Raw genomic sequence first — 16,096 nt, 5'->3', positions numbered from 1 at the left:
GTTGGTGGGAATAATGCCATCTGGAAAGTACACAATAGAGGCAGCAAGCTTCCTTCAACAAAAAAGTCCTAAACTGTCAGTTCCTGGTGTTCTTGCATGGCCAAATGACTCTTAATTTCCTAAAATTAGTCTAAGAATACTCTATAAGAACAAATTGAATAAACAGACTCACATGATTTAATGTCTGCTTTGCTAATGAATCAGCCACGTTTGGCCAGCCTTGCTGTCTTCACATTTTTCTGTGTTTATCCTTAAGCTTAGCAACCAACCAAACATTGAGTAGAAAGCAACGTGTAAGAGTAAAACTATTATGAATTTACTAATTGTTCTAGAGAGAGACTGAGTTTGTATGGTTTACATTTTTGTACTTTCTGTTGTACTTATATTCTGAATGCCTGACATTTTGGCTTTCTTTTGCTATTCACAAGTTTTCAAATACCGGTAAAATGTGTCTTTAGTTCACATAAGAGATTGTTATGTTAAGTGTTTGTGAACATACAAATGTAAGAACATGAGAGCAATTTTATTAAAGAATCAAATATGAACAAATATGTAAACAGAACATTTGGTTTCCTATGGCAGTGACACACAGCTCCACCTCCCATGCAAATAGTTTTCTTTTGACCAAATAGCTATAAACCTGTTTATTGACATACAAATGTTTTAAGTTGCAAAAATAGTGCCGACTTTTACTGAAAGACAATTTTCAACAGGTTCTATTTTTATGCCATTTAAAAATTATGAATGTCATACATTTATAATCACAGAATGAGTTTTTGTTTTGTTTTATCTTGGAAAGGTAAAACAAATCCATTTTACACGCACTAATCTAATTAAAAAATAGTTTTGTTTCATTCAGGCCTCGAAGTGGACCTGGCAAGGAAAAAACGCTGTGTTTTTGCATCAGCTCGGGGTTCTGAGTAACTGTCTCTTCTGCCAAGGAGAGCCTTTGGGTTGGCAGGGTCTTTGAGATTATTTTATACCCTCATTGTACAGATAAAGAGCCTGAGGCCTGGCGAGAGGAAGTGACTTGCGTAAGGTCCAAGGCTCTCCAGATACCCGGTCTAGGATCTTCCCTGCTTTCTACATGCAATTCCCGTTTTCTTTAGGGTCTCATAAAAATAATTTACAGTTTTTTTGAAAGATGACTGCAGAAACGCAGGGCTTATGAGAGATTTTCCTCCCTTTCCAACTCCGTTTTCTTTTCCTTTTCTTACTTTGCGTGGACAGCACCCCGCGGAGCCGGGCAGGGGTCAGCTGCTTCTACGGGACAGGCGGGTGGTGGCTCCCGCTGACCCCCTTCCGCGGCCTCCGATCCTGGCCTGGCCGAGGCCCAGGCTCCTGGGCCGCGTGATGCAGCCCAAAAAGGTGCCGCCTGGCACGTGTCCCCGCCGGCGCCCGGGCCTCTGGCGTCCAGGCCTTGAGCGCCGCTGTCCAATCGCCGCGGCCGCCTCGTGCTCGGGCCGCGTCTGCCGCCCCGGGACGCCGGGCACCGGGAGCCGCGCCACCCGCCGCCATGCGATTCCGGTTCGGGGTGGTGGTGCCGCCCGCGGCGGCCGGGGCCGGGCAGGAGCTGCTGATCGCGGGCTCGCGGCCGGAGCTGGGGCGCTGGGAGCCGCGCGGGGCGGTGCGCATGAGGCCCGCGGGCACGGCGGCGGGCGCGGGGGCGCCGGCGCTGCAGGAGCCCGGCCTGTGGCTCGGGGAGGTGGAGCTGGCGCCGGAGGAGGCGGCGCAGGACGGGGCGGAGCCGGACCGCGTGGACACGTTCTGGTACAAGTTCCTGAAGAGGCATCCCGGAGGGGAACTCTGCTGGGAAGGTACGGGGACGGGCGCCCGCCCGAGCGCACAGCGGGGACCCCGGCCCGGCCCGGCCGCCGGCGGCCCCCGGTCCCTGCAGCGATCCTTCCGGGCGCTGTGCCCAGCTCCTGACTTTTCGAAAGCCGCACCCCTGTCTGCTGGCCAAACCACCGCCAGCCTCGACGCCGGCTCCGAGCCCCTACATGTTTGCTGTGCCCTCGTCAGCTTCCGCTCTTGGTCCTTGAGCCTCTGTCCCGCATACCCAGTGCCCAGCTCATGTCCAGTTCATTCCCCAGGTCTGCCGGCAACGCAGGCCGCTGCCCCGTCCCAGACACCCAGGGCCCGCCTCGTCCTCCCCTGTGCCCGTCCCTGGACTGCCTGGGCCCACTGCTCCTGGCTCACTCCTCAGCTCTGCCTGGTTCTTGTGACCTCGTTTTCTTGCCTGGTTCCCTAAAAACGTGACCCAGCCAGTGAAGCAGGCCATTTGCTAATCCTAGACTGCTACGTGCCAGTTACAGTATGACCCACCCCCGCCCCACATTTGAGTTCTACTCTTTTGGGATTACTTTTATCCCAAGTATATGACAGTTGAGGCATGCTCTGATTTTTTAAAATATAAAAATAATAATACTGGTTGTAAAAAAAATTATAATAAATCAACAAGGTAAAAAAACTGTTTCCTCCCCACATCTTAAGCCCACTCACTGCCCAATATACGTATGTCTATATGTCTACGTAAGCTTTTAGGGTCATTCTATATAGGTAGAGCTCTTTTTTTTTTTTTTTTCCCGGTACGTGCCCCTAGCAGGAACCAAACCCGGGACTCTCTGGTCCGCAGGCTGATGCTCCAACCGCTGAGCCAAACCGGCCAGGGCGAGCTCGTTTTTTTTTTTAATGTCACCAAAATATTTTGCATGTGTCAATGTGCATTTAAGTGGTTTTTGTTTTCCTCTGTTATAAACAGTAAGAGCCTAGTTGTAAACCTGTATACAGAGTTACTGTTGAGCATTTGGAAGTGTTTCTGGAGGGTAGATTCTGGGAAATGAAATAATTAGGTCAAAGTATGGCCCTATTTTACATTTCAACGAGGACTGCCAGATTATACCCTGACAAGGTTACACCATCCTAGACTCCTGCTGGTGATGTGAATTTAGACGGCCCTTTTTTCACATGAGGTGTGTGAGGTGAAGGATTGGAGTGTGTAATCCGAAATGGTTGTCCAAAGCCAGTGAAATGAAGGTCTCTTTAGAAGTTTATAAAAAACAGATAGGCCATTTAGACCATAATGATGTGGAAACAAAGAACCAGCAAAGATGAGAATTCTGTAATATGGCATGTGTTGTCCTTGTGCCTCTCTTTGTACCCCACTGGGTTACATGGTCCAGTAGCACTTATTGTCCTTTTGTATTTTCATGCCAGAAGTGACAGTCACCCTCTTCAGTTTTTTGTCCTTCTTTACAGTGTGGTATTATTATTAATAGTAGTATATACTTATTTTTTATAATAAAATATGACACTTTAATACAAATTAAAATGGTTAAAAACAAAGGTCTTTCCAGTCCCCCTCCTTTTCTGTTTTTAGCTTTTCTGACATTCCTCCAAGTTTTGAATAATGTGCTTATATTGTTATTTCTTAAAGTAGCAGGTTGAACTTTTCGGCTTTTAGATTTTTTCCAAGTTATCATATAAATTATATATATTTTATTAAAATTAGATAATATCTTGTAATAGCTGCTGTATACCTATAAAATCATGATACTTTCTATGAAATATGAAGAATTTAGCTGTTCATGATCTCTCTCCCCCTGCTAATTTTTATATTATTTTAAATTATATATACATTTTACACATATTTATTATATTATATATAACATATATTTTTAAGTTTTATATAAGTTATATAAAGTGTTTTATAGTTGTTACTATGCCTTTCTATTTTAGATTCATAGGTTGATTCTAAGAACTGTACGCTAACTAATGAGAAGGTGTAGCCAGTGTTTAGGAGCAACTACTCTAGAGCCAGAGTGCTGGGGTTCACTAACCAGTGTGACCTTGGACAAGTCACTTATCTTCACTGTGCTGTTGTTGAAAGGACTAAACTGTCTAATAAATTTAAAGGAATTAGAATAGTACTCTGGCTGGTTTGGCTCAACAGTTAGAGTGTTGGCCTGCCAACAGAATGGTCTTGGGTTCAGTTTCAGTCAAGGACATGTACCTAGGTTACAGTTTTGGTCCCTGGCCCAGTTGGGGTCATGTGGGAGACAACCAATGGATGTGTCTCTCTCCCATCAATGTTTCTCTTTCCCTCCCACTCTACCTAAAAATCAATAGAAAAATATCCTCCAGGGAGGATTAACAACAACAACAACAACAAAAAATAAAAGACTTAGAATAGGATGTCTATTAAATGTTAGTTGTTATTTTTACTATTATGATTAGGAAATACTGCAGAACCAAGTGGTTCAAATAGACTCATAGAAAAGGAAATATAATTCTGTGACACAGAAGCTATGTCACCAGAACAAAAAAAAAATCTTTTTTTAAAACACTATAAATAATGCTCAAATTTTACCTGAGATGAAACCAGAATTTGTTTTAATTAAAATTGGATGGTAATGTTCTTCTACAACTTGTTTTGAAAATTCTATATATTTTTTTAAACAGGAAAAGCACACTGATCTCCAAAATTTCCTAGCTTGATTACACTATTAAATGAATACAAACTGCATACTTTTTGAAAACATTGTTTTCCTTAAAGGTTGGGGATATTGTCAATAATTATATATATATATTTATATACTTATAAAGAAATTATAAATTATATTCTGTGAGAGTATCTTTCATTCTGAAGATTATTAACTCTTTAATTATAGTCTGCCACTAAATTTTGTCCCCTAGCAACAGGATCAGGCTTTGTAGTCTTAGATTTTACTGGCCATAACTTCAATGTTTACGTTATAATTTTTTTTTTTAAACTCATCTTTATTGTTGAATGTATTACAGATGTTCCTCCCTTTTTTCCCCATTGACCCCCTCCTCCCCAATCCTGCCCCCCTCCTGCCTTCCCCACACTATTCTCAGTGTCCACTGGCTACACGTATATGCATAGAAGTTCTTTGGTTTATCTCATTCGGCCCTCCCTCCCCCCTTCCCTTTGAAGTTCATCAGTCTAACAACCAATTTGTACTTCTTAATTCCTTCATCTTTTTCACCCATTCTCCTAGCCTCCACCCATCTGGCAAGAAACAGAAAGTTCTCTGTATCTATGAGTCTGTTTCTGGTCTGCTTGCTCATTTTGTTTGCAGATTCAATTGTTGATAGATATGTATTAACTGACATTTTATTGTGCATATTTTTGTTCTTCTCCTTCAAAAAGACCCTTCACCATTTCATATAATACTGGTTTGGTGGTGATAAACTCCTTTAGCTTTTTCTTGTCTGGGAAATTCTTGATATGTTCATCGATTCTAAATGATAGCTTTGCATGATAGAGTAATCTTGGTTGTAGGCCATTGCTTTTCATCACCTTGAATATCTCTTACCATTCCTTTCTGGCCTGCAAAGTTTCTTTTGAGAAATCCGCTGACAGTCTTATAGGAGCTCCTTTGTAGGTAACAGACTGCTTTTCTTTTGTTGCTCTTAAGAGTCTCTGTTTGTATTTAACCTTTGGCATTTTGATGATGATGTGTCTTGGTGTGGACCTCTTTGGGTTCAACTTGTTTGGAACTCTCTGTGCTTCTTGGACTTGTATGTCTGTTTCCTTCACCAAGTTAGGGAAGTTATCTGTCATCATTTTTTCAAATAGGTTTTCAATTTTTTGCTCTTTCTCTCTTCTCCTTCTGGCATCCTTATCATGCAAATGTTGGCACACTTGAAGTTGTCCCAGAGACTACTTACAATATTCTCATTTTTTTGGATTCTTTTTTTTTTTTTTTTGCTGTTCTGATTGGGTGTTTTCTGCATCTTTATATTCTAAATCAATGGTTTCCTTCTTACCTTTATCTACTCTACTATTGATTCCCTGTAAATTATTTTTTATTTCAGTTAGTGCATCCTTCATTTCTGCCTGGTCCTTTTTTATGTTGTTGTTTTCATTAAGTTCCTTGAGGTTTCCTTAAGTTCCTTGAAGGTCTTACTAAACCCCTTGGATGTCTCACCTTGTTCCTCGAGCAACCTTATAACCTGTGTTTTGAACTCTGCATCTGATTGCTTATCTCCATTTTGTTTAGTTCTTTTCCTGGAGTTTTATTCTTTTCTTTCATTTGGGATATGTTTCTTTGTCTCCTCATTTTGTCTGCTTCCCTGTGATTGTTTCTGTGTATTAGGTAGAGTTGCTATGTCTCCTAGGCTTCATAGGGTAGCCTATTGTTGTAGGTGTCCTGTAGGATCCAGTGGCACAGCCTCCCTGATCACCCCAGCTGGGCCCTTGAGGTGCACCCTTGGTGTGGACTGTACACCCTTTTGTTGTAATTGAGTCTTGATTGCTGTTGGCACATCAATGGGAGGGATTTACTCAGGCTGATCAGCTGCAAGGACTGGCTGTGCTCACTGACCACTGGTCTGTGACTATCTGGGAGGATCAGCTGTGTAGGAGCCTACCATACAGAGTAAGACTTACTTCATCAGGGCTCTGGTACCCACTGAGTTCACTCATTGAGTGTGTCACTTGTGGAGGTGGTTGGGTGGTGGTGTTTCAATGTGGTATGAAGCTGTCCACTGGGTGTGCTGTCTCTGGCATAAGCTACCAAGTGATCTACAAATGGCTGCTTCTTGTGCTGGGCTTGGAGGTGTCCAGGAAGCCAAGTTGTGAACCAAGGCAAGTGCCAGGCCTGGGGCCACTTAATGAGAGGTCTGGGGCTCGCTGAGACCAGATGCTGCTTGTTTGAAAGATTTTAGGAAACTCTGAAGCAGGATCCAAGACAGGCCAATCCTATGATAAAGTGTTTGGAAACAGCTTGGGTGGGCCCAAAAGTTGGGTGGGGCAGGGCCTCAGGGAGTCACCAGGGCAGGGCCAAAAGTGTGAGCCACGTTCCTGGAGTCCCAGATATGGTGGTTACCTGCTGCCCCAGGGAAGGGCTCACCAAAGGAACATCAGCCTCCGCCAGCCCCTCTGTCCAGGAGAAAGCTGCCTCTCCAGCCCTCGTCTCGAGGCCAAACAGCTCAATTCTTCCCTGTATGTCTCTGGTGCCCCTCGAGCTGACTCCCCTCCGAGCTCAGAGGGAGCAAGTCCGAGTAAGTCCGTGCACCGGCCCTTTAAGAGGATCTGCCTGGGGCTCCAGAAGCCGCAGCCTCCCTGAGCCTCGGTTCCCACTGGTTTTCCAGCCAGAAGTTGTGGGGACTTCTCTTCCTGGCACTGGGACCCTGAGCTGGGAGCCTGGTGTGGAAAGGGGACCCCTCAGTCCTCAGGGAGGACCTTCCCAGCCCAGGTTTCCCTCCTGATTTTTATCCACCACACGTGGTTCTCCTCGGCCCCTCCTACCCGTCTCAGTGTGGCTGCTGCTTTAATCTCGTAGTTGTAGGGCTTCCATTCAGCTCGATTTCAGGCGGTTCTGAATGATGGTTGTTCTGTAGTTTAATTGTAATTTTGATGTGGTTGTGGGAGGAGGCCATACTGCATTTACCAACGCTGCCATCTTGGCCGGAAGTCCCAATTATAACTATTCTCTACTCCACTCTTTTATTTCTTTTGCACAAAGTTTAATTTATTTTCATTTTATATTCCCTTTTGTACAACAATGATTGTATTAGAGTAAAATTGACAGGAAAAATGTGAATTCCTGAATATTCTATTATTACTACTTAAGAAGATTAAACAAATCAACATACAACTTTATATCTTTAAGATAATGTATAGTTTGCAAAGGCTGCCATAACAAAATACTACAAAATGGATAAAACAACTGAAATGTATTGTCTCACAGTTCTGATGGCTCAAAAGTCCAAAATCTAAGCAGTTTCTTCTGAGGTCCACAAGGGAAGGATCTGTTCTAGTCTTCTCTCCGCGGCTTATAGATGCCTGTCTTCTCCACAGGTCTTTTATCCTCTTCCCTCTACATGCATCTCTGTCCCAATTTTTTCTCTTTATAAGGACACCAGTCATATTGGATTAGGGTTCAACCCAATGACTTCATTCTAACTTGATCACTGCTGTAAAGGCCCTCTTTCCAAATAAGGTAACATTCTGAAGAATTGGGGGACAAGTGTTTAACATATAAATTTTGAGGGAGAAAGACACAATATGTAATAAATCTTTTTTAAAAATTCTAAATTAATTAAATTGCTCTTAACATTCTGAGTTACTAGAAGAAGCTATCTGTTGTCTGAGCAGAAAAACTTGCCCTGTGACAACACTGTTACCTGTGGTCTAGATCTAAGACGTATTCTGTGGGCAATATGAAGAGACACCACAGTACAGTGGAAAGGACAAATGTTTGGAATAGGATAAAGCCTCATTAGACCAAATTCCGCCACACGCTTGTATAACCTTACAGAAATGACTTAACCCAGTGAGTTTGCTCAGTCCTTTCTAAAAAGGAACGATGAACACCACACTAGTTGTGTGGCCTAGTTTATAAAGTGTCTAAAGTAAAGTAGTAGTTATAATTTTAAGATAGACAACAGTTTTTAGTAGGAGAATCATCTCTGCCTTTCTATTTTTACTAAGATGGACTGGTTGATCTTAAAGATGGCATATGTTCACGGAGGCAGCAGTTTGGTGAAATTGGATTACTGCGTACATTGTGCCAAACCGTAGCGAGATAACCCATATATTCTAGGTCATGCCACAGCCTCCAGATAACTGTTTTCATTACCCATTTCCACTTGTGATTCTACTTTGTACTATATCCTGGTGAAGACTGAGTTACAGGCTAGATGGACACCTACTGCACAAGGGATATCATCCACATTGCAGCCAAAGTATGTGAATACAGTGCACTCAATTTTAATTAGATAAACTGAGTAGAAGAATATGACGTTGGTCTTTTGTTTTATTCATTGTGAAGTAAGAGTGTTTCAAAAGCATAGCTGTGCTTACTATACTCAAAGGAACCACATCATAGGAATTATTGAAAAGGTGAGCTGAGACACTGCCCCAGCTGGTCCTCTCCTTGGACATTCTCTTAATCCCCTTCCCCACTGTTTTCTTTGCAACATTCATTTAAAGTGTTGTTTCAGTCAAAATGGCACAAAGTTTTGAGAACATCATTAAGACGGACATTCAAATGAAAACCAAAAGCATTACTTTCCCACTCTTGGATCAAACCACAGTCCACCACATATCCAAACAAGCTGTGCTGGACTAAAATCATCGAGGAGTTGTTGTTATTTCAGTTTCTCATTCCATCTTCCCAGAACCTGACCCAGTCTTTTACCAGGAAGTTCATGTGAGCCGAAATCAAAATTTGGCTGCCTTTAGATGACTTGTTCATGTCCGCTAGAAGCAGAATGAGGTTCTAATTTTAGGGAAAATTAAAACATCGTTGTGTGATTGTAAGGTGGGGAGGGAGAGAAGTTATGATACTCTTTTTATTTTTTTCCCAAAAGGTATAGAGCAAGGACAATCTTAAAAATATGCCTTGATGCCTCCATGGGGACAAAATAATAAGCTGGATAGGGCATTAGCATAACCAGTCTAACGTATTTTATGGTGTTTAGGGAAATATAAACCCATATGGTAGAGATTTTATACTTCATTAAGTATGTTTCTTTGTGTAACAGTAATGCTCATGAGTGTGTGAGATTGGAGAGTGAATGAGAAAATGATTTATAAATTGGATTTGTAGAAAGCCAGAGAGTGAAGAGCTTAATGAGATGAGGGAAGTCTGAGGAGAGTCCAGCTTTCTGGGAAAGAGACGAGTTTCTCTGGCAGGTCAAGTTTGACTAGCCAGGGCTTCTGGTACAGCAAGCTCATTAAAATGATCTGTTATTCCAACACCATCACAATTTTGTTACCTGGAAAATGTTCTCAGCTTTCTGCTCTCTTGGTGGGATCCTGACCATGACCAGTGAGCTCGGGTCTGTGGACCAGCTCACACCCACTAGAGTGAGACACTTAACACTTTCAGTCCCACGCCACATCACGTCACATTAACACAGAGCTTTATCCTGAATTTCTGCTGATTAAATCTTAGGGAATCAGAGGAATGGCTACTATAAAATCATTTCCTTTTTCAGTGTAGTTGCAGACGGATATAAACTGTTTCCATGAGCAAAGAGAATTTTTATCGTTACTTCATCTCTTATTGCCATCATCTCTGGATGTTATATTTGTAGATCTTATGAACTATTTGTACCTTTGGAAAAAATTAAGGTAACATTTGCATTCATATCTTTTGGCATAAATTCCCCATATATTACCATCTTCACTGACTGAAGTCACTAAAAACCTACCTATTTGATGAGTGTGGCAATTGTTACGCAGACTGATTCTGGAATTGGAGCAATTTGGACTCCCTTACACAGAAAACTATATTTTTGGGGGGTTGCACTGTTATTTCCATGATATTAGATTAAGAATTGTTCTAAATATCAGGTGTTGAATTCTGAGGTTGTGTAAATTCCAAAAGTTGTGTAAAAAGACATTGGTTCAAAGTGTAACTTTAACACTTATTACTTCAGAATAATTGTGAGGAGGAATTGAATTGATACATATATATATAAACATTCTTTGTAAATGGGAATAATACATATTTTATATTAATAATGTCGACTAAAGATTTTCTCATTGGATTTTTTTATGTTTATTATTTTTTGTAACATCTCACGTTTTATTTATAATGAAGGTGTATTCCATAAAAATACTATTTGTAACAACGTGGATGGACCTAGAGGGTATTATGCTAAGTGAAGTAAGTCAGGGAAATTTTTAAATGTATGGATTCTTGGGTCAATCCCAGACCAACAGAATCTCCAAGGATAGAGGCTGGAAATCCATGTGGTTTTTTAAAACAGTTTTATTGAGATATAGTTCACATACCATAACATTTACCCCTTTAAAGCATGCAGGTCAGTGGTTTTTATTATATTCACAAATTGTGTAACCACCACCATTTTTACCATTCTAAAAAGAAACCCTGTACTCATTACTATCTCCCTCCCCTCTTCCCTGACAAATACTAATGCAGTGTGTATCTCTGAATTCGCCTATTCTGGATATTTCCTATACATGGAACCATACAACATGTGGCCCTCTGTAACGGACTTTCTTCACGTAGCATCATTTCAAGGTTCATACATACTGTAACCTGTGTCAGTACTTCGTTCACTGTTACTGTTGGGTTATAGTTCACTGTATAGATATACTGCATTTTGTTTGTGCACTCATCAGCTGATGGACATATATATGGGTTGTTTTCCCTTTCTGATAGTGCTGCTATGCACACCTCTGCACAAGTTTTGTGTGGACATATTGCTATCGGTGGGGTCTTCTTCATGTTCCCACCTGCTACTGGTAGAAGTGGAGTGTGTGGGGTGCTGAGGGAACAGGAATTTCCTGAGGCCCCCATGGGAAGACGGGGTATCATGGAAAGCTTTATTGACGAGGTCACATTTGGAGTTCCCTTCCAAGGTCCCATCTCCCTCCATCCCGCCATGAATAAAGTCCCACGTGGTCTTCAGCAGAGCTAAAAGCCATTGCCTAGAGCTTGTTCTCCATACTCAAGTTCGGTCCAGGCAGCTGCTGCAGGCCACAGGGCTGCGAAGGGCAGAGGGGAGCACACGGCAAGTGCAGGTCAGGGAGCAGGGGAGAGGACGAGAGCTAGGGGGAGGGAAGTATCCGTCTGGGGGTTTTACCCTTCCAGGACCTCACTCCCCTCTGATGGCGTCCATCCCCTCGCCAACCCACTGCTCCCCTCCTTCTGTGCCGTCCTCTCCGCCTGCTCCCCAACAACCCAGCGCAGGAGGCACGGGGGGTGTTGATCCCCTTGGAGGGACAGTGCTGATTCCCCGAAGCTGTAGCTTCCAGGCAGAGCGAACAGGCCTCTGCTTCGCAGCTGAATATGCTCAACAACGTCTGAGTCTCCCTTTGCTTTCTTTCCTGGTATTAATATTAATAACCAGCTAATTACAACTGTGACAGTGGGTAACTACATGGTTTACCCTCTGAGAAAGTTTTTTACAAAGTGACTGTACCATTTTCCAGTCTCACCAACAGCGTATGAGAGCTTCAGTGTTTCCACATTCTTTTTTTTTATCCTCACCCGAGGACATTTTTGCATTTGTCTTCAGATGGAGGGAGAAGGAGAGAGAGGGGAAGAGAGAAACAGCGACATGAAAGAGAGACATCGACTGGTCGTCACCCACACGACCCCAGCCAGTGCCGGGGACAAACTGCAACCGAGCGAGGTACATGCCCTTCGCGGGAACCGAACCTGGGTCTCTCTGGTTCGCGGGCTGTCGCTCTAACCACTTAGCAAAACCGCCCCCAGCAGGCTCCACATCCTTAATAACACTTGTTATTGTCTGTATTTCTTAAAAATTAGCCGCCTCAGCGGGTGGGAAGTGGTGTTCTGTTTGGATTTGTGGTTCCTGCAGGACTGATGTGCTGACTGTTTTCTTCGTGTGTTTATTGGTCATATTAGTCAGAAGACACATATGTGTGTGCATCTTCTTGGAGAAATGTTTATTCGAATCCTTTGCCCTTTTTTTTTCCTCCTAACCCGAGGACACTTGTTCCATTTTTGTTCAGGTAGAGTGGGAAGGAGAGAGAGAAAGAGAGAGAAACATTGATGTGAAGGGACACATCAAATGGCCACCTCCCGCATGACCCCAATCAGGGATGGGGACAAATTGAAACCGAGTCACATGCCCTTGGCCGGTATAGAACCCACGACTCCCCGGTCCGCTGGCTGACGCTCCAGCCGCTGAGTCAAACCAGCCAGGGCTCCTTTGCGCATTTTTAATTGGCTTATTTGCTTCTCAGTTGTTGAGTTTAAGAGTCCATGTTTTCTAAATATCTGGGGCAGGTGACATGGATACAGATAAGCCTTGTATGAGCAAGAGGAAGCGTGGGGTAGGCAGCTGACACACCTAATTGGACTGAACATCGAAGCTTTTGCTCTGAAATGCATGAACTGGTTTGTATAGAGAGCTTGACTCTGTTGAAAACCAATATCCACGTCCTCTCTTCGTGCGAGGACTGTTCTTTGTTGAAAAAGTATGATTTTGTCATGTGGCCGGCTTTGGTCAATACAACATGCTGGAAAATGACATATGTCACTTCTTGTTGCTTTGCCTCACTCTTCTCTCTGCCAACAAACTATTATTCATATTCCAAGCAGTGATTGTTTTGTCTGAGGGTCCCAAAATGAAGATGATGATGATGTGAAAAAGAGGCCTTAGTCCATCCACAGTAAACTCTAGCAAGGGCGGGAAGTAAACCTTTGTTTTGTTTTCCTATGCAACCGAGAATGTGGGGTTGTTTGTTTTCAGGATGTCCCAAGACTTATGACAACGCCTGGCATTTGGCAGGTGTTTATTACATATTTAATAAATGAACGAGCTTGAGCAATGAACTGTCCAGGTGCCTCAAACTGCAGTACTCATACTCTCCATCTTCCCCTCCTCTGTGTGGTCCTGGGCTAGTGAATTTTTAGTACGGGATAGAGATGCAACATTGTCTTAAAGCAACAATTTTTCTAAAATACATTTGAGGGGTAAAGACACATTTTGTAATTCAAATAGACATGCATATGATATGGAAGAGAACACAAATCTTGCACACATTTTTGAAAGAAAAATACACGTCTTAAAAATTTTCATGACAATAGATTATTATTGCTTCAGGCTACACTCCCAAGACCCCTTGGAAACATTTGAGAAGCCTTGATAACGCCCGATCTGGTTTTTGCTCCATGAGATGCAGTGTTAGATAAGAGCAGGTGTCAAGGCTCTGTAGGAGGGTCCGTGGTGCGGGCAGCAGGGCAGCGGGAGCCAGCAGCCTCCGGCTCCAGCACGTGCTTTGCTGCTGAGTAAACATAGAACCCAACCCTGTCAAGTCATTTTTTCTATGAGAACCTTAGATTCAGGAAAAGATATACTCACACTTCTGCGATCTGTCTCCATGGATTGTGTTTTTAAGGAATACTATTTTTTTTAAATTATTAGGTTCTGTTACTCCAATTGAAAAATGATACAGAATTCTTGCAAACTTTTCAAATTGGAAGATTTTATTTATATTGTAATTCCACTGGGTGGCAGTATTTCATTGTGCTCCACTATAGCTTTACAGTTTGCATGTAATTCCGTGGGAAATAATTTAATCAACATCTCATTCTCTCCCTGTCTTATCTTTCTCCTTTCCCATCCCCTGCTCCTTCTATCTCTGAAAACAATTTTGAGAGTTACCATTCATTTGAAAAGGAGTTAACGACTCTTTCTAAATGACTCTTAGGAACAGTCTCCCCAAGTCTTAGCAATTTTTTAAAAAGTATTTTTTCTTTTATTGATTTTAGAGAGAGAAGCAGGGCGAAGGAGAGAGAGATAGAAACATTGATGAGAGAGAACCTCAACCGGCCGCCTCCTGCACGCCCCCCAGCGGGGATCAGGCCCACAACCTGCCCATGTGCCCTGACCAGGAATCGAACTGGCGACCTCTTGGTGCATGAGTCAATGCTCAACCACTGAGCCACACTGGCCGGGCAGTCTTAGCAATTTTTCCAGAATTTTTGCTTCATTTGAAAAGAAGTGTTAGATAGCTTAATTTTGCTCAGATGTGAGCAAATTACTTTGATGTAGGTTATTAGAATCAGTAAAAATTACCTACAAAAATCTTACCGTTGACTTTTTTGTTAGTGCCTTAACAATTTTTTTCCCCCAATACATTCATGTAGAGTTTTTTGACTGATAATACTAGTGATGCTTGTTTTATCTTAAAGATGTTAAGTTTGTGAGGCTGAATCCTCTGACGTATATGACAAGTTTGACATGTATTTTACCAAGGTTCCATATCGGTTGACTTTGTGTTGGATTTCTTAGGGATAAATTTCACAAATTGAGGAATGAAAAAAGCATACTTGTAAATCTTTATAAGTGATCCATTGCTAACTTCTCTTGATATTGAGGTTTCAATATAAGTGATAGCCTAGGTCTATTAGAGTAGTCTTGTCTTGTAGCATGGAAAAAAGTTAAAGATCTTTAGCAGCATAATGGATTATCGGTTTCACTTGTAAGAGAAGCACTGATGCACTCTTTAAACTACCATAGTCACTATTCTATACAAGAGACTGTAGCTGCTTTGAAAAATTAGCCTGTTGAAAGTTGTTGGTAAAACTTGATGTACATAGAGAAATCCTTATTTTTAAATGGTTGATGCTTGATAGAAAATTTTAATTTTTGCTGTTGTTAATCCTCAATCGAGGATATATTTCCATTGATTTTCAGATAGAGTGGAGTGGAGGGAGGGAGGGAGAGAGAGAAACATCAATGTGGGAGAGAGACATGGATTGGTTGCCTCCTGGGGCCGGGGATAGAACCTGCAACCCAGGTATGTGCCCTTAACTAGGAATTGAACCAGCGACCTTACATCCTGCAAGCTGACACTCTAACCGCACATCCAAATGGACCAGGGCATCATTGTTTTGTGCCAAATACATCTTTGCTGTTTTCAGGGAGAAAAAAGTTGTAAAAAAAAATATATATATATATGGATGTCTAAACTTCAGTTGGTATGTTAAATGAAAATTTTGTATCTTTCTTATGGTGGTAATTATGAACCACACTTCCTCTCTCCTATATATGGAATAATGACAAAATGGATGCACTGTGTGTGAGCATTAAACATATTTTTGGAAGGTAAAGATGATTTATAACTTCTAACTGATTCCCAAAGGGACTTGTGACTCACACAAAGTAAAATAAAAATCTCCAGATATTTTATCATCATCACATATTTTGAATTGGGTTTAAAAATTGCTTTAGAAATTTAACCTCATCAAACATCAACATTCATTTGTACAAGAGGAAGCATGGAGGAATAGTGTACCTTTCTTTCAGTACAAGATTTTAGAAAAAGCTCCCAATTTCTTTGTGCATACATTAAAAAGCTACTGGCTGGCTAATAGATTGGTTAGATGGGGTCACTGCAAGTTGAACAACTGAGGCTTAAGTGCTCTGATGAATAACAAGGAGGAACATGAGGGTCAATGCAAGTGGTCGGCCAAGTCGCTGGTTGAGGTGCCTTCCTGCTATTTAGGAAGCTTGCTTATCAAATCTGCTGTTAAGAGAAAACTGGGAGAGATAGCTGTAATTTTGTTCGAGAGCAGCAGTATGCAAAATATGAAGTCCCAAATCTAGGAATAAA

The 16,096-nt window shown here is 42.0% G+C and overlaps 1 protein-coding gene across 2 annotated transcripts in view; it reads left to right on the top strand.

Annotated features, from left to right (window-relative positions):
• Positions 1-1,508: 1,508 nt before the first annotated feature.
• EPM2A (EPM2A glucan phosphatase, laforin) overlaps positions 1,509-16,096 on the top strand; it is a 70,323-nt gene continuing 55,735 nt past the window's right edge. Inside the window, exon 1 of one of the 2 annotated variants that reach the window (XM_036249363.1) lies at positions 1,509-1,817. In XM_036249363.1, coding sequence (XP_036105256.1) covers positions 1,517-1,817 — 301 coding nt within the window. In that variant the 5' untranslated portion in view covers positions 1,509-1,516. The remainder of the gene's footprint in view (positions 1,818-16,096) is intronic. The other variant, XM_036249364.1, reaches the window with a different exon arrangement.

The sequence above is a fragment of the Molossus molossus genome, unplaced genomic scaffold (assembly GCF_014108415.1).
Source record: "Molossus molossus isolate mMolMol1 unplaced genomic scaffold, mMolMol1.p scaffold_m16_p_8, whole genome shotgun sequence".
Classification (NCBI taxonomy): domain Eukaryota; kingdom Metazoa; phylum Chordata; class Mammalia; order Chiroptera; family Molossidae; genus Molossus; species Molossus molossus.
Note: the sequence above shows the minus strand (reverse complement) of the source record. Positions and strands in the feature narration are given on the sequence as shown.